Below are 25,868 nucleotides of genomic sequence, written 5' to 3'. Positions count from 1 at the left end.
TTTACTGTCCTGTGTTAGATACATGTCTCACACTGATAACACCTTCTTTTATTAATAATAAATCTCTGGAGGCAGATTCTCATGCAGATCAGTGTCGGGCTCATAGTCCTGAACAACTCATTTACATATAAGGAAACGTGGATTTCTGTGAAATAAGTCATCGGGTCGCAGATATCAAGCTATCATTTTATTCAGCTTCTTATGACCTGTGTGACCATAAATAGTGGGGAAAATTAGTATTTAATACACTGACGATTTTGCAAGTTTTCCCACCTATAAAGAATGGTGAGGTCTGTAATTTTTTATTGTAGGTACACATCAACTGTGAAAGATGAAATCTAAAAAAAATCCAGAAAACCACATTGTATGATTTTTATATAATTAATTTGCATTTTATTGCATGAAATAAGGATTTGATACAATAGAAAAACAGAACTTAATATTTGGTACAGAAACCTTTGTTTGCAATTACAGAGGTCAGACGTTTCCTGTAGTTTTTGACCAAGTTTGCACACATTGCGGCAGGGATTTTGGCCCACTCCTCCATACAGATCTTCGTCAGATCTTTCAGGTTTCTGGGCTGTTGCTGGCCAATATTGAGTTTATGCACCCTCCAAAGACTTTCTATTGGGTTTGAGTGTGGAGATTGGCTAGGCCACTGAAGAACCTTTAAATGCTTCTTACAGAGCCACTCCTTAGTTGCCCTGGCTGTTTCGGGTCATTGTCATGCTGGAAAACCCAGCCATGACCCATCTTCAATGCTCTTACTGAGGGAAGGAGGTTGTTGGCCAAAATCTTGCGATACATGCCCCTATCCATCCTCCCTTCAATACGGTACAGACGTCCTATCCCCTTTGCAGAAAATCACCTCCAAAGTATGATGTTTCCCCCACCATGCTGCACAGTTGGGACGGTGTTCTTGGGGTTGTGCTCATCATTCGTCTTCTTCCTCCAAACACGGCGAGTGACGTTGATACCAAAAAGTTCTATTTTGGTCTCATCTGACCACATGACCTTCTCTCGAGCCTCCTCTGGATCATCCAGATGGTCATTGGCGAACTTCAAATGGGCCTGGACATGTGCTGGTGTGAGCAGGGGGACATTGCGTGCCCTGCAGGATTTTAATCCATGACTGCGTAGGGTGTTACTAACGGTAATGTTTGAGACTGTGGTCCCAGCTCTCTTCAGGTCATGGATCAGGTCCTCCCATGTAGTTCTACAAGGCGAGATCTTGCATGGTACCCCAGACCAAGGAAGATTGACAGTCATCTTCGTTTTTTTCCATTTTCTTATACTTGCGCTAACAGTTGTTGCCTTCTCACCAAGCTGATGGCCTATTGTCCTGTAGCCCATCCCAGCCTTGTGCAGGTCTACAATTTTGTCCCTGATGTCCTTAAACAGCTCTTTGGTCTTGGCTATGGTGGAGAGGTTGGAGTGTGATTGATTGTGTGGGCAGGTGTTTTTTTATACAGGTAACAAGTTCAAACAGGTGCAATTAATACAGGTAATGAGTGCAGAGTAGGAGGGCTTCTTAAAGAAAAACTAACAGGTCTGTGAGATCCAGAATTCTTGCCGGTTGGTAGGTGATCAAATACTTATTTCATGCAATAAAATGCAATTGAATTATTTAAAAATCATACGATATGATTTTCTAGATTTTTTTAGATTCAGTCTCTCACAGTTGGAGTGTACCTACGATAAAAATTACAGACCTCTCCATTCTTTGTAGGTGGGAAAACTTGCAAAATTGGCAGAGTATCAAATACTTATTTTCCCCACTGTAGATGACTTAGGAGGCTTGATCCTACTGACTGCTACTTAGTACATCCTTTTAACTCAGACATTCAAAATGACACCACTTTCGATAAGTATGGGGCATCATTGATATCAAGGTATCATTTTATTTAGCTTCCTATGACCTACAAACCCACACAGACTGCTTAGGATAGTTGCCCCTACTGGTAGATGACCTTTAAAGGAAATCTAATTAACCCTTTTGCAAAGAAAAATTATAACTGCATGTACCTCATTTGACATGTTTGTCCCAACACTGCCATTTCCATTCAACTTTTTCTATGTGGATTAGAGACTTTATAAATGTATCTAAAACCACAATCTATTTTACAAATATTTGTGGTTTGTGTGAATGGCTCTAAATTCTTGTGAAAATTGGTAACACTTCGACTAGGTAAAATGGTGTTAGCGATAATTTGTTTTTACAATCATCACAGTGAAGCAAAAAAAAATCCTATTTTTCTTTTACTGAGATGTAATTCTATAAAATGTCCACCCGTGAGATGATTTTCTTTCTCATCTTTTACTCAGGTAGTCAAAAGGAACAACATATGGATGTCTGAGTCCATATTGATGGGCAGCAGGTCAGTTGCTTCTACATCATGAACGTTCTTTATTGCTGTAATGTAAATCTCATTCTCTGAAAAGGGGTTTTCTACGATTTTTTTTACTTTACTCAGCACAGTGATTGGCTGCAGCAGTCATGTACTGTAGTTGTGACATCACTGCTTGACCTATAGCCGGTGAGCTAATTTTATTTATTTTTATAGTGGACAAGTTTGGGAAGTAATAAAAATATCTTGGAAAACCCTTTTAAAGACCAGTGCTGGTCTCTGTCAGGCTAGAGAAGGTGCTCTTCTATGATGTCATAAAACTAAAGCTCGCCATACTCGCCAGCTATCCTAAACACAGGAATGCTTGGCTCTTGTGTCTGTATGGGGAGAATGGAGTAAGTCACTGCCAGTGACATGTCTCAGTGGCTTATCTGGTCGCAGAGAAATAGGGGCAAGTGATTGAATTCCAACTTCTCTATCTCCAACATAATCTCCATATACATTAGATGGTTGGCAGATCCAACTGAAATTGTTAACTTTGGATGACTTTTATCGTATGTTCTGCATGGGGACCTAAGTGTTCTTGGTAGATTGGAGTTTGTTCTTTTTTATCACTTGATCATTTCTGTGAACTCATGCTTTTAATCTCAACATTTCCCTTTTTTATGTTAGAACCTTTTGAAAGCCTCAAATTTTCGAGTGATTCTCTTGGGACAGAAGAAGCACATGCCTCAAAAACTTTCAGCTATGCCAGGACAATGCAGAGACCTCTACTGATTATGAAAGGCATGGCGAGACAAAGGATTATTAAAGTCATCAGACATCACTTTTTGTATTTACATTTTTTAACTCCCAAATGGACATGTTGGTTGAAGTAATTCACTATGGACGAAAGGGAAGGGCATGCTACACTCAAACGGATGGTCTGCCTGTTGATACCCTATATGTATGGACTGCACACAGACCACAGCAATCCCTCAGTAAGCTATAAAAAAACAAAAATCACCCTCCTAATGCTCCTCTGCCCTTAATTTAATACACCCCATTCCTACTGTAATATTTAGAGAGTCTACAAGTCATCCATGATTTTAAATTTCAAGTGGAAGACACTATCAAGTAAACCAATTGGAATCTTACTTAAAGGATTATCTAGGACTTTGTTTTTTTTTTCCCTATGAGGCTAAGAAGTTACAGGCATGTAATTGCTAACTAACTGCCTATTGTGCCCGGTGCGGTGCCTATCTCTGCCAACTTAGAGCAGTCAAGGACTTCTCCTTCTGAAGACTCAGTTGCTTCATTTGACCTCAGGTCAATAAAGTAGCTTTTCCTCTTTCGGGCTGCTCTGTTGAAAGGGCGTCACTGCTGACGTTCATGCTGATTGACAGCCGGCTCCCTGCAGAGCCACTGTCAATCAGCATAACATCGGCAGTTGTGCTCTGTTGACAGAGCAGAGCAGAAGAGAAGCTGCTCTGTTGACACGAAGTCACCAGAAGCCACAGAATCACCGGCAGTAGTGGTCTGTGACTGGTCTAAGGTGGCAGAGATCAGTCAAGGAAGACCAGGGAGGTAGTTGTAAGTTCTTAGCACCACAGGGAAAAATGATCAAAGTCCTGGATAACCCCTTAAAGTACTTATCTCTGTTCTGTTGACATTTTGTGATAGTCCAACAGCTGAGAACAACTTTCATAAGTTCTTGTGGTTATATCTGGTATCTAACATACTGGTACTTTTCAGATATTATTTCTGCCAAGAGGATGACACAATGAGAATGAAGGAGAAAGTGTATGATAAAAGGAAGGCCAACAAAGTGTGGGACTAGTTGGCCTGGGGCTTGCAGAAACGCATGTACATACCAAAGCGCATGTACATACCATCAGTTAGAACCTTCCCTTGTGCGTTATTTAGAATTCATGAACCTAAAACTTGCGAAGTGTGGTAAAAAGTTTTCAGCAATTAGTACATATAACAAGAGATTTTATCCTTAACATAAAAAGCTGTACAATGAAGATTATAACGATGTCTTTAAAGTGAATGTCTGCCTTTTACACCATTTTTTAAAGGGAACCTGACAGCTGCCCTAGCCCCTATAGATTCCTACCATGTCTCTATTGCACCCTTTTCCTTCATTCTAACTAGCCCCTTTTTGTTGCTTGGCGATTGCAAAATATATGTAAATATAACTTAAACCCTGCGCATGCCCTATATGAATCAGTGGGTGGCTACTCGACGGAGCGTTGATTTCCTCAGACGAATCCCCCCTGTAATCATGTAAGCATGCCCCTGTGAACGTGAACGGCATGACTTGTAAGATCGATGTCACTACCAACTCTTTGCAGATCTTGTTGTTGGCTGAGTTCTACATCGCTGCTTTCTTGGGCGCTGATAAAGCCAGAGAGCGTTCAGAATGACGCATGCATGCGTGAATTGTGCAAGGAACGAGTGGTGACGTTGCCTTTGCAAATCATGTTACTCACGTTCACAGGGGCTTCGCTTGTATGATGAAAGGATTGGACCAGGGAAATCAACATCCTCCTGACTCCCCCTACCCTGAACTAGTCATCCACTGATTTATATAGTGTGAGCGCAGGGTTTTCAGTTAATTATGTTACATTTATTTAGCCAACACTAAAGCCCCCGTCTCACATAGCGAGATCGCTAGCGAGATCGCTGCTGAGTCACGGTTTTGGTGACGAAACAGCGACCTCACCAGTGATGTCGCTATGTGTGACACTTTGCAGCGATCAGGCCCCTGCTGTGAGGTCGCTGATCGCTGCAAAGTGTCCTGGACCATTTTTTGGTCGTGCCCTCCTGCTGGTCAGCACACATCGCTGTGTGTGACCAGCGGGAGCAGCGGTCAGGCTGGTAACCATGATAAATATCGGGTTACTAGGGGCACACGCGCACCTAGTAACCCGTTGTTTATCATGGTTACGAGCCTGCTAAAATGAGCGGTAACCTCCCGCTCACCGTAGCAGAGTGGTAACCATGATAAACAACGAGTTACTAGGTGCGCGTGTGTTTATCATGGTTAAGAGCCTGCTAAAGTGAGCGGTAACCTCCCGCTCACCGTAACAGAGTGGTAACCATGATAAACAACGGGTTACTAGGTGCGCGTGTGCCCCTAGTAACCCGATGTTTATCATGGTTACCAGCCTGCTCCTGCTTCAGCAGGCTGGTCACCAGGAGCAGGACATCGTGGAAAGATTCTTTCCACGATGTCGCTGCTCCCCTGATCGTTGGTGAGCCTGCCTGTTTGACAGCTCACCAGCGACCACATAGCGACGCAGCAACGATCCCTGACAGGTCGTATCATTGTCGGGATCGTTGCAGCGTCGTTAAGTGTGACGGGGCCTTAAGCAACAAAAAGGGGCTTATTAGAATGTAGGAAAAGGCTGCAATACAGTCATGGAGGTGGTTTAGGGCCTCTGTCAGGTTCCCTTTAAAGGAGTTGTCCACTACAAGGACAATCCCTTCTTGATGTAAATGTTTGGCCCCGATAAAATAAAAAAACCTATACCCACCCCCAGTGAAGGCGCTGTTCCTGCTATGTTGGCACTAGTGGTCCCGAGGCTGTCGTGCGGTTGTTATGACACGTGAGCCCGGCGCCCAATCAGCGCTTGTGTCACTGTCCCCTCCTTTGTACGAATTGAACATGAAGAGCAAGTCAGAGATCAGCTGCAGCCCTGGCTTCCTCTTCATGCTCAAATCGTACAAAGGCGGGGACAGAGATGCCAGCTCTCATTGGGCGCTGGGCTCACGTGTCATAACAACTGCACGAGAGCCCCAGAACCACGAGTGTCGACACCACTGGAACAGCATCGACATGGGAGTATAAGCTTTTTTACTTTATCGGGGCCAAACATTTTGATCAAGAAGGGGTTGTCCTAGTAGTGGACAAGCTCTTTAAAAATAGATAGGTCTGACATTGTTTTGCATTCATATGTATCTGGAAAAGTGAACTCATCGCTCCCAACTCTCCTGTATTCAGTGGGACTGTACCGGTTTGAGGGTCAGTCCCACTGTCCTGGCACGTCAGGCCTTTGTTCCGACTGATTGATCAGTATGGGAGAATTTGGTATACTGAGAGTTGCGTTGCAGCCTGTAAAGCCACAGGCAAATTATACTGGTACAAAGAGATACATTTGTATATAGCAGTGCATTTCTATGTACCTATATTCTAGAGGGAAAGTAAAAGTCAGATTTTTTTCTTACTATAAAATTACTAAAAAATATTTATAAAAACTTTATTTTATCTTCTTGTGATTTGGTCCCCCAGGGAATAGAACCTACAACCTTCATCATTGCAGGCAGCAGCTAAAGCTAAGAGCCACAGGTTTCATTGATTGGCATGGGAGGATTCTGTACTTGAAGCTGCATTGCACAAACCACAAACCACAGACAGACAATTCTGGTACATAACAGTGTTTTTCTATATCTCTGTGTTCTAAAAGAAAATAAAAGTCAGAAAAGTCAAAATCAGTCAAATAATGAAAATCAATTACAATAAAGTCATGTTTAATGCGCTTTTTTTTTAAATAATAAACATCACAAATAAGCAAATCACACAGACATATTTAGTGTCCCTGTAATTGTAATGACCTGCACAACACAGTGATCAGATTATTTACGGTGATCGGTAAATGGCAAATAAATTGGTGTGGTTGATTTTTTTTCTCTCCATTAAACCCATAAAAATGTAATAAAAATGTAACATTGAGGCTATGCTCACGCATAGCATAAATGCAGCTTTTTCTACTGCTTTTTTTCTGCACGTGTCCTCACCACACACAATAACAATCTTGGCCACGGCCCCACTATCAGTATTTGGTCAGTATTTTTTCTCAGGAGTGGAAGCCAAAACCCGGAGTGGGTGATAAATGCAGAATTGGTGACTTGTTTCTATTCTACCTTTTCTCTGATTGTTCCACTCCTGGTTTTGGCTCCCACTCCTAAGAAAAAATACTGACTGAATACTGACCAAATACTGATAGTGGGGTCATGGTCTCATGTGTTTTCTCCCTTATTTGATGCGCTTTTGATTCAGATGTGAAGCAGCGTTCTTAATGCTTTTTTAATAGTACAGAAAAGCTTTTATCCTAACCTTAAAAATGCATTAGCATTTTTTTACGTGTTTTTTCAGGCTCCACAGAGAAGCCAATAGAGAAAAAAAAGCACCAAAACTGCACAGTTCAGCAGCATCTTTAGACGCACCGAGGGCGGAGTTTTCATGAAATCACACCCACTTTTCTTGGACATTTAGGCCGTGGTCACATGTAGCATAAATGCTACGTTTTTTCTGCGCTTATATTTGCACAGAAATTCTGGAGCATTTAACTGTCCAAACAAATCGGATGTGATTTCATAAAACTGCGCCCACTGTGTGTCTAGAGAAGCTGCTGAACTGTGCGGTTTTGGTCCTTTTTTTTCTCTAGAGGCTTCTATGTGGAGCCTGAAAAAAACACATGTAAAAAACTGCAGTTACATTTCTAAGTGCAGAATCAAAACTTTTCTGTAGGATAAAAAACACATTAAAAACGCGGCTTCACATCTGCACCAAAAACACTTCAAATAAGAGGGAAAAGGCATAAAAAAATGCAGCAAAAATGAAATAATTATGGCTCCCTCTGACATCTCCTCCTGCCAGGGTGGAGAGAAATGGTAAATGGGTGTGGCTGGGGTGCAGTCAAAATTTGCTACGGCACCAGTCTGACCTGGTGTTTAATGTACCCGCTATACGGTGGGGCTAGAGCTAGACTGATGAATAAGAATATAGAAATCCAAAAACTCCCCCCTGGCCATACAGCCTGTTCTGTACCACAGAACTCTCATCCTCCTAGCAGCTCTGGGAAAACAATGTCTTGTTTATCACTATTAATGCCATATGAAAAAACATTTCATTTCCATGGTTACAGACTACAAACAAACCAAATGATGTAGTCTGATGGAAGGGAGCTTATAATTGTTGGAACAGACTACTCCGTTTGTATTCTGCGACCATGGAAACAAATAGGTCCTCAAAGGATTTGTTGAGACAGAACAGGAGATATTTTTTAAAGTCAAGACGATTTAAGTTGCTTAATTTTTTATGCGTTGTTTTATATATACCGTATATAGTCATATATATATATATATATATATAGAGTATATATATATATATAGTGTGTATATATATATATATATATATATATATATATATATATATATATATATATATATACACACACATTTGAAAGTGAATGTAAACTACAGTATACTGAATTTAAATAATTTACATCAATAAAATCTGCATTAAATAAAGCCCAACTTAAACTTATGGTGATTTTTGTAATAAACATTTTTTTTACTGATTGACAATTTAATGTTTGTCTTCTTGTAACTGCATTTTATTATCCATCAGACACAACGTTAGTTAAAAAGTATGCAATCAAAAACAGTGTTTTACAGTTCCAGCAAAGTGGATGGGATTTATAGAAATCTCATGCCTGCTGTGATTTTATTGTACTCAGTGTAAACTGACCTCCAGAGCGTTATTCAAATCTGCAACAAGTCAATTTCTTCTGTAGGAATGCTGAGTTTTTTGCAGATTTGTCCCATAGACTTGCATTAGGTGCGGAAAATCCGCAAGTAAAAAACACAGGCATTTATAGTGCATTTCCCAGCAGAGACACATAAAAAAATGCATGTAATCCGCACATGACTGTATCAATAAAGTTTTGTCAAAGCTAAATACCAGCAAATATAAAAACAAATCAGCTTTATTTAAAACATGACATCCAAACAAGAGACAAAAATGTGAAAAACGCATGTAAAAAACACAATGAAAAATGCAAGTAACCTAATTTTCCTAATAGATGGTGACCATCTGCAGCATCAAAAACTCACCAAAAGCTCATTGTGGGAACGAAGCCTGGAAGTGAAGGCTGCAGCAGGATTCTTGGCTAATGCAGCAGCACACATTAAAGAGGTTTATGCCAGATTTACTGTGGCAAGTATAGTCTGCCAGGTATAATGCCTCACTCAGACGTTCAGTTTTCACCTACGTGTTTTATCACGGCAAGAGCACGTACTCATTATGATCTATGAACTGATCACACGACCTTATGACTGCAAAATGAAAATAGAGACATGTATGATAATTTTGATCCATGACTCGGATCAAAAACGGAGAAGTTCTGGGAGTCAGTGAAAATCAAGGACAGCACGCATAGTCATCTCTGTGCTGTCTGTGATTAACATCTGAATGAGGCCTAAAACGTTACCAAAATGTCAATCTGCAGTCACAATCAGAAAAAGTCATATTCATGAATTCACATCTAAGAGGTTGGGGGATGATGATTGAACATTTGGCCAAGCCATCATTCAGCCAACAGCTAAGTTGTATTGGGGGGCTTTACTGCCTGATCTGGAGTGGTTTTTACCATATCTCGAACAGGATTTACCCTTTAGGAGACACAGTGTATCCGCAATGGTCTAGAGAGGGCTGATACTGCTATTGATAGGGAGGGTGCTCACTCTGGGTCAGGACCCAGTGGGGGATTGAATGAGAGAATTTGCAAACAGGATGCCTAAGACCCAAACAGTTAGTGCAAAGGGGCCCTGACTGCAAAGTAATTTTGTACTACAGTGGGGGCATGCAAAATGCGTAACTACAACCGTTGCCTGCTTTGGGTCCTGGCCTGTAGGTGTTGCACATGGCCTACGAAGATGCGGAATTGGCATGAAGGTGCAGGGGCTGCGTGGAATGGATTAAAAAAAAAAGGGAGAGTAACATCAGCATCACTGGCCAGTGGAAGTGCTGGTGGGCAACAGTGGAGTTCGGCTCTGTTGTGCCTTCTCATCTTCAGGAGGTAGGGCATACAACAATGAGGTCAAGCTGAATTGTTCTTTTTCCCTGAGTGGGGTAGCTGTGCATTCTTTTCAGGAGGTAGGGCATACAAAGAGAGGTCGAGCTGCATTGTTCTTTTTCCTCAAGTGGGGTAGCTGTGCCCCCTTATCTTCATGAAGTAGGGTATACAACAGTGAGGGCAAGTTGCATTGTTCTTTAAGCTGCATTGTTCTTTCCTCCAGTGGGGTAGCTGTGCCTCCTTCTCTTCAGGAGGTAGTGCATACACTCGCGCACACCTTGGCGCTGGTAGCTTTCCTGGACCTCCAAGGCCATCAAAATACCTGAACGGCTACGTGCAGCTCCAAGACCCTCCGCTATTTCCGGACTTCTGGTTAGGTTACGGCACATACGCGATGACGTAATCGCATACACGCCGTCATGTATGCGAGCCACTGGCCGTTGCCAGGACAGCAGAAGCGGAGCTGCGCCTGCAGGGGATCGTAAGTGAGGTAAGTATGAAAAAGTTTTTTTCTTTATAAAATGAATTGAATGGGTAATGGGGGGATGACTACAATTGATGAAGTGAGGGGGGGACTACAAATGATGAAGTGAGAGGGGAAGGGGGACAGGGGACTGAAAATAGAGTGAGGGGAGGAGGCTGCAAATGATGAAGTGAGAGGGGAGGACTGCAAATAATGAAGTGGGAGGAAGGGAACTGCAAATGATGAAGTGAGAGGGAGAGACTGCAAATGATGAAGTGGGGGAGGGGGTTGCAAATGATAAAGTGAGAGGGGGACTGCAAATTATGAAGTGGGGGGGACTGCAAATGATGGAGTGAGGGGAGGGGGGCCTGCAAATGAAAAAGTAAGGGGAGGGGGGACTGCAAATGATGAAGTGAGAGGGGGGATGGGGGACTGCAAATGATGAAGTGAGGCGGGCTGCAAATGATGAAGTGAGGAGGGGGACTGCAAATGATGAAGTGAGGGGGGACTGCAAATGAAGTGGGTGGACTGCAAATTAAGTGAGAAGGGGACTACAAATGATGAAGTGAGAGGGGAGGGGGACTGCAAATGATGAAGTGAGAGGGGAAGGGGGAAGGGGGACAGGGGACTGCAAATGTAGTGAGGAGAGGAGGCTGCAAATGATGAAGTGAGAGTGGGGCGACTGCGAATGATGAAGTGGGGGAAGGGGACTGCAAATGATGAAGTGGGGAGACTGCAAATGATGGGAGTGAGGACGGCAAATAATGAAGTAAGAGGGGGGACTGCAAATGATGGAGTGGGGGAACTGAAAATGATGGAGTGAGGGGGACTGCAAATGATGAAGTGAGCGGGGGGTCTGCAAATGATGACGTGAGAAGGGAGGACTGCAAATAATGAAGTGGAGGGAAGGGGACTGCAAATGATGAAGTGAGGGGAGAAGGGGAACTGCAAATGATGAAGTGAGAGGGAGAGAATGCAAATGATGAAGTGGGGGAGGGGGCTGCAAATGATGAAGTGAGGGGAGAAGGGGAACTGCAAATGATGAAGTGAGAGGGAGAGAATGCAAATGATGAAGTGGGGGAGGGGGCTGCAAATGATAAAGTGAGAGGGGGACTGCAAATGATGAAGTGGAGGGAAGGGGACTGCAAATGATGAAGTGAGGGGAGAAGGGGAACTGCAAATGATGAAGTGAGAGGGAGAGAATGCAAATGATGAAGTGGGGGAGGGGGCTGCAAATGATAAAGTGAGAGGGGGACTGCAAATGATGAAGTGGAGGGAAGGGGACTGCAAATGATGAAGTGAGGGGAGAAGGGGAACTGCAAATGATGAAGTGAGAGGGAGAGAATGCAAATGATGAAGTGGGGGAGGGGGCTGCAAATGATAAAGTGAGAGGGGGACTGCAAATGATGGAGTGAGTGGAGGGGGAACTGCAAATGATGAAGTAAGGGGAGGGGGGGACTGCAAATGATGAAGTGAGGGGTGGGGGGACTGCAAATGATGAAGTGAGAGGGGGGATGGGGGACTGCAAATGATGAAGTGAGGTGGGCGGGGGACTGCAAATGATGAAGTGAGGGGGGGGGGAATGCGAATGATGAAGTGAGGGGGGGGGACTGCAAATGATGGAGTGAGGGGGTACTGCAAATGATGAAGTGAGGGGGGACTGCAAATGATGAAGTGAGGGGGGACTGCAAATGATGAAGTGAGGGGGGACTGCAAATGAAGTGGGTGGACTGCAAATTAAGTGAGAAGGGGGCTACAAATGATGAAGTGAGAGGGGAGGGGGACTGCAAATGATGAAGTGAGTGCGGAGGGGGACAGGGGACTGCAAATGATGAAGTGAGTTTGGGGGGTGGGGAACAGCAATTCAATTAAAGGTGGGGAGAGCAAATGAATTGAAGGTGGGGGAAGGGGTGAGCAAATGATGACTTGGGAGTCTGGGGGAGAGCAAATAATGATGAATTTTGAGGGTGGGGGGATTAAATAATGTATTGAGACTGGGGGATGGGGGACAGTAATTGTTGATGAATTTCATGGTGAGGGAGAGTAAATGATGTATTGAATGTAGGGAGGAGCAGTTGATAATGAAAAGAGGGTGGGGTGGGAGAGAGAGAGAGGACATTACAATGAATTGGGGCGGAGGGGGGCATGTAAATCTAATGAATCAGGGGATCAGGAGGTACAGAGTGGGGGGTGTTGAGGATGACAGAATGTGACTGGTAATGAATTGGGGGAAAGAGTACAGGTGCTAATTAATATATATATTTATTAGGTGGGGAAAGTGTCTATTTACAGTTAGTGGGGGGCACAGGGGTGGATTACAATTTATATTTGGATTGGTGGGTTGCATAATAACTAATTATATATTAATGGTGGGTGCACGTCTGTATTCAGCTGTGTAGTGTAGAAGTTGGGGAATGTGTTCTTGAAGAGGTGCTCTAGATAACTGTGTGTTATTTTATGCAGAGACAAATCCTGGCTGGAAGAAGTGATGGCGGTCTACGCTGGATGAAAATCGAAGATGAATATCCTCAACTAGAGACGTCACTGGTGAGTCAGTGTACTACCTGTACACTGACACTATACACTATATACGATGTACAGAGCTCCTGTGTATAATGTCAGTGGTGATCCCTTTATTATTTGTATATTATATACGATATACAGAGCTATTGTGTATAATGTCAGTGGTGTTCACTGTATTACCTGTACACTGACACCATACACAGAGCTCCTGTGTATAATGTCACTGGTGATCACTGTATTACCTGTACACTGACACTATATACAGAGCTTCTGTGTATAATATCACCAGTGATCACTGTATCACCTGTGCACTGACACAATATACAGAGCTCCTGTGTATAATGGCACTTAGTATTGTGTTTTTTTAAATTAATGATCAATATTGTAATATTCGGTCACTATGTGGTGGTAATATGTGGTCCGGCCATGGTGTGACAGTATTTGTCCCTTGTATGTGATATTATTGGTCATTTTAAAAAATGTATGTGACACATTCCTTTAAAGGAAAATAAATAAAAATATACCTAAAAAGAGTATTGGATATTTTAAGAAATGTTTAATAGGTTAGAGTAGAGCAGGACCCGCCCAAAAAAGTCTACCTTGTTGTGGCGGTGGCTTAAAAAGTCTTTTGGCCAAAACAAAAGCTGCTGGCTAAGTATGTGATATGGTGTTCGATGGGAAATGTTAATGTGCGATTGGTGAGGACGTGGTGCAGAAGTGGAGTTTTTCCAAGAGTGGGCGGCGGGACTGTGGAAGGTTCGAGGCGGAGACTCAAGGTTAATAGAAATGTCTAACACAATGTAAGGAAGCATTGCTTTGCTAAGATGTACAGCATGTTTTCTTCAGCCTACAAAAAAGGAGATTCTTAACTGACTGGAAGTCAGAGGTAGCAGTCACAAGCTCTCAGGCTAAGTCTATGGAAGCCTGGTTCTTTCCTCGTTCTGACTCTCATAGACTTACATTGAGAAGGAACCTCCGGTTTGTCCAGCAAACACTGGAGGACTCCGGCAAGCCACAACCTGCAGAGGATGGTCGGAGCAGCGCCAATAACAGTAGAAGACATTGGCTGGTAAGCATATTACTACGGGCAGAAAACTTACATCAGTGATACCACTCCGGCGTTTTTTTTATTTCACCGCCGGAGTGGTGCTTTAAAAATGCCCCATTTATAAAACTATAACATATGTTAAACAGTTTTATTTCTAATAATAATCTGTTTCTTAAAATACAAATGATACAAAATATACTAAAAAATCAGGCAGTAGTAGCGAACAGGAGGGGTAAAAATAAAGCTATGCCATCACTGTATAGTCTTTGAATACTACACCATGCCTACTTTGTCACATAAACTTATAATTTACTCCTAAAAATAATAGCAAACCTTAAACGGCTATGTCTCAAGTTTGTAAGTTATCTCTTACACTTGGGATAAGGGAAATGTTTCCGATTGCTGGGGGTCCAACTGCTGGGATCCTCACCGATTCCGAGAACTGTAGCTCTGAAGAGTCCCTTATGAATGGAGCAGTGGTTGATTATGCACACTGCTTCTCCATTCATAATGGGAGTGTTGAAGACCAGGAAAGTGCTGAACTTGCCTATTTCTGGTAGTCCCATTAAGAATGAATGGAGCAGAAGTGCTCATAATGGTCGACTGCTCCATTCAGAGCCCCGGTTCTCAGGATCAGTGGGGGTCCCATCAGTTAGACCCTCAGCAATGAAGAATTTATCCCCTATCCATGGGATAACTTCCAAACTTGAGGATACTCCTTTAAGTGGTCAATAATATGCAATTGTTACCAATTCCAGCAACAACTGCTGATGTAGCCCCATAGTATTAGCATCTATAGACAAAATGTCGATCTAGCTTGGTCCTTGGTGTCAGGAATGAAAGTAGCCGGTTAACCATGTAGTAAAGGTCAGAAGAGACAATTCAACAATTTGTCAACTCCAATAAATCTCGAGGGCTATCCTCAGCATCATCCTCTGGACTGTGCCGTCTTAGTGCACTAATTATGGGGTGAGTCCAAGATGTGTCCTCTGTAACATGACTACAAAAGAAGAAGACATTGATTTCAATATGGAAAATAAACCAAAACAGCGGATCCTCCTAATGAGTCACAATAAAAAAACAAAGAAAATAACACTGATCTCAAGACTTTGCAGCGATTATGCTTCTAAACAGTTTGCTATACTCCGATATCACTTATACACTTATATATATATCCGATATACTTCTAATCCAAAATAAACTGCATGCACAATTATTAGGCAAGGAAGTATTTTGACCATATCATTATTTTTATGCAGATTTTCCAACTCCAAGCTGTATAAATGTGAATGCTTATTGGATGAAGCAGATCAGGTGATGGGTATTTGTGTAATGAGGGAGGATGTGGTCTTGGGATAAAACACCCTTTATCAAGTTATTATTATTAAGCAGTGTGTTTTCCCCAGGCAAAATAATTCAAAAAAGAGATTCATCTGACTTTGAAAAGTCAAAAATCATTAGAAGCCTTATAGAAGGATGCAGCACTACTGAAATTGCTAAGAAATTGAGGCGAGATCCCAGAACTATCAAAAATTTTGTGGCAAATAGTCAACAGGGTCGCAAAAATCGGGTTGACAAAAGAAAGATGCACATTAACGGCCAAAGATTTGAGAAGAATCAAATGTGAAGTGACCAAGAATCCATTATCCTCCAGTGCTGTCATATTCCAGAACTGACACCTCCCTGGAGTGCCCAAAAGTACAAGGTGTTCAGTGTTCAGTGACATGGCCGAGGTAAGGAAGGCTGAAATCCGACTACCACTGAACAAGACACATACCATATTTTCTTGGACTATAAGACGCACTTTTTAGCAAGAAAAAATCTTGCTAAAAAGTGCCTGCATCTAATAGTCTGGAGGCAGCTCTTCCCAACGCCCCTGCTGCATCCTCCATGATCTGTGAAAGCTCTCAGAGAGCTGCTCCTCCCCCCAGATCACTGAAACCAGTGTACAAGGATACATACATTGCCATGTATTGCTTTCTCTCCCTGCTGGACAGTGACCTGTCTGATCGGTGAAGCACAGGAGAATAAGCCGATCATTCAGTCTACTGGATACTCCTGCTCCGGTGCTGAGATCATACATGTACTGGGCCAGCTGTACCTGTGTTATCCTCTTTTCCTCCCCCCATGTCTGGTAAGCTTTGATGTCAGTGGAGCTGAAGAGTATTGTGTAGAGTTGTTAGTCTGCTTTGTGCCACAAGATGTAGTTAGTATGGGACTGACATCGCAAATCTGCTACATCTGTCTAGCACATCCTGATTCAATCACTGCGGTGCATTATTTCTCAAGTTATAGTAAACAGTCTTTGGCCTCACTAAGACATGTAGCCAAACCTTCATGTGATATCACCTAGAGATACAGCCGTTACATTCATAAATTGCAATGTGAAATGCAAAACTGTAACTACTCCTATGTATTAGATAGGTCATCATGGAAGTTTAATTGCTATGAAATATTTTTTTCACATTTTCTTTTGTCTAAAAATGGGTGAGTCTAAAAGTCCAAAGCATCGTATGGTCCAAAAAATATGTTAAGTCAAAACGTCAAGACTGGGCCAAGATATATTTTTCTAAGGTTTTATGGACTTGAGATGAGAGTGACTCTTGATGGACCAGATGGACGGGCACATGGTTGGATTTGTGACAGGCACGTACCTTCACCTAGACTCAGACACCAGCACGGTGAAGGTGGGGTATTGCTGTGTGCCAGTATTATTGATGAGCTAATTGGACCTTTTTGGGTTGAAAATTGACTCAAAATCAACTCCTAGACCTACTGCTAGTTTTTAGAAGACACTTTCTTCAAGCAGTGTTACAAGAAAATGTCTGCATCTTTCAAGAAAACCATGATTTTCATACATGACAATGCTCCATAGCATACATCAAAGTCTCCACTGCTTGGCTGCCAGTAACGTCCTTAACCCCTTAAGCCCCACGGGTGGTTTGCACGTTAATGACCGGGCCAATTTTTACAATTCTGACCACTGTCACTTTATGAGGTAATTACTCTGGAACGCTTCAACGGACCCCCCTGATTCTGAGATTGTTTTTTCGTGACATATTGTACTTCATGATTGTGGAAAAATTTCTTCGATATCACTTGCGTTTATTTGTGAAAAAAACGGAAATTTGGCGAAAATTTTGAAAATTTTGCGATTTTCAAAATTTGAATTTTTAAGCCCTGAAATCAGAGCGATATGTCACACTAAAGAGTTAATAAATAACATTTCCCACATGTCTACTTTACATCAGCACAATTTTGGAACCAAAATTTTTTTTTGTTAGGGAGCTATAAGGGTTAAAAGTTGACCAGCGATTTCTCATTTTTCCAACAAAATTTATAAAACCATTTTTTTAGGGACCACATCACATTTGAAGTCACTTTGAGAGGTCTTTATGACAGAAAATACCCAAAAGTGACACCATTCTAAAAACTGCACCCCTCAAGGTGCTCAAAACCACATTCAAGAACTTTATTAACCCTTCAGGTGCTTCACAGGAATTTTTTGAATGTGGAAGAAAAAAATGAACATTTAACTTTTTTCACAAAAATGTTACTTTAGACCCAATTTTTTTTATTTTCACAGGGGTAACAAGAAAAAATGGACCCCAAAATTTGTTGTGCAATTTCCCCTGGGCACGCAGATACCCAATATTTGGGGAAGAAACACTGTTTGGGCGCACGGCAGGGCTCGGAAGGGAAGGAGCGCCATTTGACTTTTTGATTGTAAAATTTGCTTGAATAATTAGCGGACACCATGTTCTGTTTGGAGAGCCCCTGTGTGCCCAAACTTTGGAGCTCCCCCACAAGTGACCCCATTTTGGAAACTAGACCCCCCAAGGCACCTTTCTAGATGCATAGTGAGCACTTGGAACCCCCAGGTGCTTCACAAATTGATTCGTAAAAATGAAAAAGTGAAAAAAAAAAACACTTTTTCATTTTTACGAATCAATTTGTGAAGCACCTAGGGGTTCCAAGTGCTCACTATGCATCTAGATAGGTGCCTTGGGGGGTCTAGTTTCCAAAATGGGGTCACTTGTGCGGGAGCTCCAATGTTTGGGCACACAGGGACTCTCTAAATGCAACATGGCATCCGCTAACAAATTGAATGGAAAATCGGCTCAAATTGTTAGCGGACACCACATTGCGTTTGGAGAGCCCCTCTGTGCCCAAACTTTGGAGCTCCCCCACAAGTGACCCAATTTTGGAAACTAGACCCCCCAAGGCACCTTTCTAGATGCATAGTGAGCACTTGGAACCCCCAGGTGCTTCACAAATTGATTCGTAAAAATGAAAAAGTGAAAAAAAAAACACTTTTTCATTTTTACGAATCAATTTGTGCAGCACCTAGGGGTTCCAAGTGCTCACTATGCATCTAGATAGGTGCCTTGGGGGGTCTAGTTTCCAAAATGGGGTCACTTGTGGGGGAGCTCCAATGTTTGGGCACACAGGGACTCTCTAAATGCAACATGGTATCCGCTAACAAATTGAATGGAAAATCGGCTCAAATTGTTAGCGGACACCACATTGCGTTTGGAGAGCCCCTCTGTGCCCAAACTTTGGAGCTCCCCCACAAGTGACCCCATTTTGGAAACTAGACCCCCCAAGGCACCTTTCTAGATGCATAGTGAGCACTTGGAACCCCCAGGTGCTTCACAAATTGATTCGTAAAAATGAAAAAGTGAAAAAAAAAACACTTTTTCATTTTTACGAATCAATTTGTGAAGCACCTAGGGGTTCCAAGTGCTTACTATGCATCTAGATAGGTGCCTTGGGGGGTCTAGTTTCCAAAATGGGGTCACTTGTGGTGGAGGTCCAATGTTTGGGCACACAGGGACTCTCTAAATGCAACATGGTATCCGCTAACAAATTGAATGGAAAATCGGCTCAAATTGTTAGCGGACACCACATTGCGTTTGGAGAGCCCCTCTGTGCCCAAACTTTGGAGCTCCCCCACAAGTGACCCCATTTTGGAAACTAGACCCCCCAAGGCACCTTTCTAGATGCATAGTGAGCACTTGGAACCCCAGGTGCTTCACAAATTGATTCATAAAAATGAAAAAGTGTTTTTTTTTTCACTTTTTCATTTTTACGAATCAATTTGTGAAGCACCTGGGGGTTCCAAGTGCTTACTATGCATCTAGATAGGTGCCTTGGGGGGTCTAGTTTCCAAAATGGGGTCACTTGTGGGGGAGCTCCAAAGTTTGGGCACACAGGGACTCTCTAAATGCAACATGGTATCCGCTAACAAATTGAATGGAAAATCGGCTCAAATTGTTAGCGGACACCACATTGCGTTTGGAGAGCCCCTCTGTGCCCAAACTTTGGAGCTCCCCCACAAGTGACCCCATTTTGGAAACTAGACCCCCCAAGGCACCTTTCTAGATGCATAGTGAGCACTTGGAACCCCCAGGTGCTTCACAAATTGATTCGTAAAAATGAAAAAGTGAAAAAAAAAACACTTTTTCATTTTTACGAATCAATTTGTGAAGCACCTAGGGGTTCCAAGTGCTTACTATGCATCTAGATAGGTGCCTTGGGGGGTCTAGTTTCCAAAATGGGGTCACTTGTGGTGGAGCTCCAATGTTTGGGCACACAGGGACTCTCTAAATGCAACATGGTATCCGCTAACAAATTGAATGGAAAATCGGCTCAAATTGTTAGCGGACACCACATTGCGTTTGGAGAGCCCCTCTGTGCCCAAACTTTCGAGCTCCCCCACAAGTGACCCCATTTTGGAAACTAGACCCCCCAAGGCACCTTTCTAGATGCATAGTGAGCACTTGGAACCCCAGGTGCTTCACAAATTGATTCATAAAAATGAAAAAGTGTTTTTTTTTTCACTTTTTCATTTTTACGAATCAATTTGTGAAGCACCTGGGGGTTCCAAGTGCTTACTATGCATCTAGATAGGTGCCTTGGGGGGTCTAGTTTCCAAAATGGGGTCACTTGTGGGGGAGCTCCAAAGTTTGGGCACACAGGGACTCTCTAAATGCAACATGGTATCCGCTAACAAATTGAATGGAAAATCGGCTCAAATTGTTAGCGGACACCACATTGCGTTTGGAGAGCCCCTCTGTGCCCAAACTTTGGAGCTCCCCCACAAGTGACCCCATTTTGGAAACTAGACCCCCCAAGGCACCTTTCTAGATGCATAGTGAGCACTTGGAACCCCCAGGTGCTTCACAAATTGATTCGTAAAAATGAAAAAGTGAAAAAAAAAACACTTTTTCATTTTTACGAATCAATTTGTGAAGCACCTAGGGGTTCCAAGTGCTCACTATGCATCTAGATAGGTGCCTTGGGGGGTCTAGTTTCCAAAATGGGGTCACTTGTGGGGGAGCTCCAATGTTTGGGCACACAGGGACTCTCTAAATGCAACATGGTATCCGCTAACAAATTGAATGGAAAATCGGCTCAAATTGTTAGCGGACACCACATTGCGTTTGGAGAGCCCCTCTGTGCCCAAACTTTGGAGCTCCCCCACAAGTGACCCCATTTTGGAAACTAGACCCCCCAAGGCACCTTTCTAGATGCATAGTGAGCACTTGGAACCCCAGGTGCTTCACAAATTGATTCATAAAAATGAAAAAGTGTTTTTTTTTTCACTTTTTCATTTTTACGAATCAATTTGTGAAGCACCTGGTGGTTCCAAGTGCTTACTATGCATCTAGATAGGTGCCTTGGGGGGTCTAGTTTCCAAAATGGGGTCACTTGTGGGGGAGCTCCAATGTTTGGGCACACAGGGGCTCTCCAAACGCAACATGGCGTCCGCTAACAATTTGAGCCGATTTTCCATTCAATTTGTTAGCGGACACCATGTCGCGTTTGGAGAGCCCGTGATGTGCCTAAACAGTGGAGCTCCCCCACAAGTGTCCCCATTTTGGAAACTATACCCCTCAAGGATTTTATTAAGGTGTATAGTGAACATTTTGAACCCAGAGGTACGGCACAGAATTTGTTTACATTAGGTCATCATATTGAATAAGTTGTCATTATTCTTGAGCGCAAGTGCTCGCTACTTGAGTTTGCATCGGGTACTCAGGTATGCACCATGTACAGCGTGTGCTCGAGTGACATGCTCGAGTCCCTGCTCCGCATGTTTCACGGTTATTAGGCACCCAAAAAAAAACATGCGGGGATCGCTCGTGCATGGCAGGCAATCCCCGTAAAGTTTTTTGGCCGCGAAGCATATGGGGCAGAGACTCGAGCATGTCACTCAAATACCCACGATACTCAATGCATACCAGAGCACCCGATGCAAACTCAAGTAGCGAGCACTTGCTCTCAACACTAGTCACCATATCGTCATCTTTTTTTCTTACTTTTGAAAAAAATCCCAACCCCAGCCCTAGCCCTAGCACAACCCTAGCCCTAGCACAACCCTAGCCCTAGCACAACCCTAGCCCCAGCACAACCCTAGCCCCAGCACAACCCTAGCCCCAGCACAACCCTAGCCCCAGCACAACCCTAGCCCCAGCACAACCCTAGCCCCAGCACAACCCTAGCCCAATCCTAACCCAAGAGTTTATTTTTGACGCCGTTCCTTGTGCGGTATAAGTGATTAGACGACTTTATTCTTCGGGTCAGTGTGATTACAGCAATGCCAGAATCATATGGGGTTTTTATGACTGACAGCTGTCCCACACTAAAAGACGCATTTTTTGTAAAATCTAGTTTTTGCATCGCCATATTTTGAGAGCTATAATTTTTCCAGATTTTGGCAGACAGTCATGTGACGGCTCGTTTTTTGCGGGATGACTTGACGTTGTTATTGGTGCCATTTTCAGGCACGTGACATTTTTTGATCGCTTTCTATTCCGATTTTTGGGAGGCAGAATAAACAAAAACCAACAATTCAGGAATTGTTTTTTTTTTTTTTTTTTTTTATTCTGTTCCGCGTGTGGTAAAATTGATGAGGTAGCTTTATTCTTCGGGTCAGTACGTCTACAGCGGTACCACATTTGTATAATTTTTCTATGTTTTGGCGCTTATACACAATAAAAGCTATTTTATAGAAAAAAATATTTTTTAGCATCGCTTTATTCTGAGAGCTGAAACTTTTTTATTTTTCAGCTGATGGAGCTGTATGGTGGCTTGTTTTTTGTGGGACGAGATGACGTTTTCAGCGGTATCATTTTTATTTATATGCGTCTTTTTGATCGCGTGTTATTCCACTTTTTGTTTGGCGGTATGGTGATAAAGCATTGTTTTTTGCTGCGTTTTTTTTTTTTTTTGTTTACCGTGTTCACTGAAGGGGTTAACTAGTGGGACAGTTTTATAGGTCAGGCTGTTCCGGACGTGGCGATACCAAATATGTGTACTTTTATTGTTTTTTTTTTATTTTTTTTATAATAATATTTATTGATGGGTACATTATATTTTTATTTTTGGTGTATTATTTTTTTTATTTTTTTATAATATTTTTGCACATTTTTTTTTTTTTTCCACTTTCAGACAGTTTGTACACCTTATTACTTTGTCCCACTCTGGGACTTTCACTTTTTTTTTTCTGATCGCCTGCATGGCACAGGAATGGAGCACCATCCCTATGCCATGAAGGCTGTCAGAAGTGCACAGTGTTAAGATTGCTTGGAGATGCACTGCGCATGTCCAAGCAATCTTCCTGCTCTCTGGTGACCCGGATGTTGTCATGACGACATCGGGTCGTCATGGCAACACCCGGGAAGCCGCTGCAGTCTGCGCTGGAAGCCGGAAGAGGAGGTGAGTATCGCCGATCACCTCCCCTTGCCCCCGCAATGCCGCGATTGATTTCGATCGACTTTGATCGCAGCATAGCGGGGCTTAATGTGCTGGGAGCGGTGCAGGACCGCTCCCTGCACATAGTACCGGGTGTCAGCTGTGACAATCAGCTGACACCCGGCGGCGATCGCGCCCGCACAGCCTGTGTGCGCGCGCGATCGCCATGACGTACTAATACGGGTCTGGCTCTTAAGTCCCAGGGCACAGACGCGTATTAGTACGTCAAATGTTATTAAGGGGTTAAAGACAAAGAAATAATGACATGGTCCCTTCCTTATCGGGCCCAAACCCTATTGAGAACTTGTGGGCCCTTCTTAAACAGGAAATTTACAGTGAAGGAAAACAGTACACCTCTCTGATCAGTGTCTGGGAGGTTGTGTGGTTTGTGCTGCCCAAAATCTTTCTAGCAAAAGTCATGTCCGAACTTTGTGTCCCGCAAATCTCCGTGCCACCCCTAACTTGCAAAGCATGACATTTTCCGTGCTATCAAGAGATCCCACTCTTAACTAAAACAGAGCTGCTGCATTATGTACCGACAGATAACCGCTATAACGATGCTGGCTAGCGGTAAGTATTGGGTATATAATGTGGTAGCACTGTTTTAGTTAAAATATTTCACGATAACACACAAGATCTCATGATAACACGATATATCTTGTGCTTTGCCAGTAAGGGGTGCCATGGAGATTTGTGTGAAACCACAATGTATACTGGGATCTCACTACCTAAAAGTTCAGACCTGACTTTTGCTAGAAAGTTGGGTCCTTTAGAGTAGCATTATGGGCACTTCTGGGTATTTTTCAAATTAATTCCATTTAGTAAAATCGTCAGGCTGAGGCTGCCCACTATTTTCTTAAAGGAATCTGTCAGTAGGATCAAGCCTCCTAAACCGTCTATACGGACATGAAGGTCATAGGAAGCTGAATAAAATTGATATCTGCGATCTGATGTCTTATTCTACAGTAATCCATGTTTTTCTTAATATGTAAACGAGCTGTTAAGATCTATAAGCGGCACATAGATCTCCCTGAGAATCTGCCTCCAGACCTTATTGTAAATGAAAGGGGGTGTTACCAGTGTGAGACATGTAATGACTGACAGTCTGCTCTCCTGATTTAAATGTCTCACACGGGTAACTCCCACTTTCATTTACAATAAGCTCTGGAGGAAGTTTTGAATATATATGGGGAGAATTTATTACAGGTTGAACTCAATGGACTCATGTCTAATTTCAACCTTAAAGCCTATGAAACTATCACCAGTACAGAGTTGGGCAGCCTCAGATTGGTGATTTTTTTAAATAGCAATCAGTAGCAAAAGTGGCTTGAAAGTTCCCCAATTCCCCCTCCCCCATAAAGAACTCAACTTTCTAGCAAAAGTTGAGTCTGAACCGAAGGATTGTGGGACCACAACCCTCTGCGGTCCCTCTCATAGTGAAAAAGTGAGATCTGGCTCTCTGCACTAACCCAGTGCTGCCGGGTCATTTACTAAGCAGTTACCGCACAGTAACTGAGATTACAGTTCAGTAACAGCAGGGTTCCTGCAAAGAGGCAGATCCCATTCTTTCAAGGCGAGTAGGATGGCGGAGGGTTGTGGGATCTGCTCTGCATGCCACAATCTGGAATTTCGTATCTGAATTTTTTGCTAGAAAAACAGGTCCTTCTGTTTGGGGCTGTCATCTCTTTTCTAAAATAATAATGCATGCCCCAGCCCAGTGAAAGGTACTCAGTAAAGAGATTCTGACACCAGGTTTTTGCTATGTCATCTGTTGATTCCAGTGATCTGTCACTTACCGGGCTGCTTGCTGTATTTTTTATAACATCACTGTTTTATTGGGAGATGATTATCAATAGAGGACTAGTAGACCAGCTGACATGTAGTCCTCTATAGCTCCATATTCCTGAGTTCTCTGTAACCCCGCCCCCACCACTGCTTGTCTGCTTTCTGCCTATGCACAGCGTACACAGAAAACTCCCAATTAGTGGTGTGGGCGAAGTTATACAAAGCTCAGCATTCAAAGAACTGCTAGATCTGCAACAGAGAAAACAGTGACTTCATTGAAATTAGCACCCTATGCCCTACTCCGTATGCATTTGTAATATGTACATGTCCAGTAATTATTTCCAATTTTGGATATGATTTGGGATGAGAATAATGAAAATTAAATGATCCAGAACAGGATCCATTCATTTGAGCGGGGATAGAAATGTCTGAAAATGTCTTCCACTTTACTGCAATCCTTCTGCAATCCATTTTTACCTGGTTCAAAACACATAATCTGCACAATGTTTTTTCCCGGCCCAAAAGCACAGACAGCAACTGGATATATATTATTTTTTTGAAATTGCAGTCTATGGGAAATAGATCATAACAGATGATTCGCTGTCATGTCATCCATTAACATATCCGTCTTTTAAGCACTGCACATGCCCAGAAGACTAGTGGTGATTGGAGATACTGCTATTAAAAACAGATCCATTACAAACGGAAGAAAAACGGATTCAAAAGTGAAAGCGAAGTGCATTTATTTTTGCTCTGATGACTTTAATACTGGATCTGTTAAAAATGGATGACAACTGGACATGTGAATAGAGCCTATGTGACTCAGGCTGGATGCAAGGCTTTACACAACTACTTACTTGATAAAGTACTTGATACCATCTGCTGTGTAAGCTTCTTCCCATCCATAAGGGAGACCTGAGGAGAGAAAGAGAAACACATAGACATTCATCAGGAATGCTCTCAAGCTGCCGATGGGAGTCAATGCACGCAAACACACTGCAGTCAGAGATTAACAGCGGCCTTTAAAGGGAATTTTTCAGAAGGATCAACCCTCTTAAGCTGTCTATATGGGCATGTAGGTCATAGGAAGCTGAATA

At 42.7% G+C, this 25,868-nt stretch overlaps 2 protein-coding genes across 2 annotated transcripts in view; one reads left to right on the top strand and one right to left on the bottom strand.

Annotated features, from left to right (window-relative positions):
• LOC141271125 (uncharacterized) overlaps nt 1-5,924 on the top strand; it is a 35,227-nt gene extending 29,303 nt beyond the window's left edge. Inside the window, exons 5-6 of the mRNA XM_073681226.1 lie at nt 2,326-2,378; nt 3,021-5,924. Of these exons, the coding sequence (XP_073537327.1) occupies nt 2,326-2,357 (32 nt within the window). The 3' untranslated portion in view covers nt 2,358-2,378; nt 3,021-5,924. The remainder of the gene's footprint in view (nt 1-2,325; nt 2,379-3,020) is intronic.
• A 6,432-nt stretch (nt 5,925-12,356) lies between these two features.
• Nucleotides 12,357-25,868, bottom strand: part of STXBP4 (syntaxin binding protein 4) — a 91,166-nt gene continuing 77,654 nt past the window's right edge. Inside the window, exons 16-17 of the mRNA XM_073684181.1 lie at nt 25,629-25,686; nt 12,357-15,226 (exon numbers count right to left, since the gene is read on the bottom strand). Coding sequence (XP_073540282.1) covers nt 15,109-15,226; nt 25,629-25,686 — 176 coding nt within the window. The 3' untranslated portion in view covers nt 12,357-15,108. The remainder of the gene's footprint in view (nt 15,227-25,628; nt 25,687-25,868) is intronic.

This window comes from Phyllobates terribilis, unplaced genomic scaffold, assembly GCF_046119375.1.
Source record: "Phyllobates terribilis strain yellow unplaced genomic scaffold, ASM4611937v1 Scaffold_5__5_contigs__length_657084704, whole genome shotgun sequence".
In the NCBI taxonomy this organism is placed as follows: domain Eukaryota; kingdom Metazoa; phylum Chordata; class Amphibia; order Anura; family Dendrobatidae; genus Phyllobates; species Phyllobates terribilis.
The sequence above is the reverse complement of the archived record's forward strand: the minus strand, read 5'-3'. Positions and strand labels throughout refer to the sequence as shown.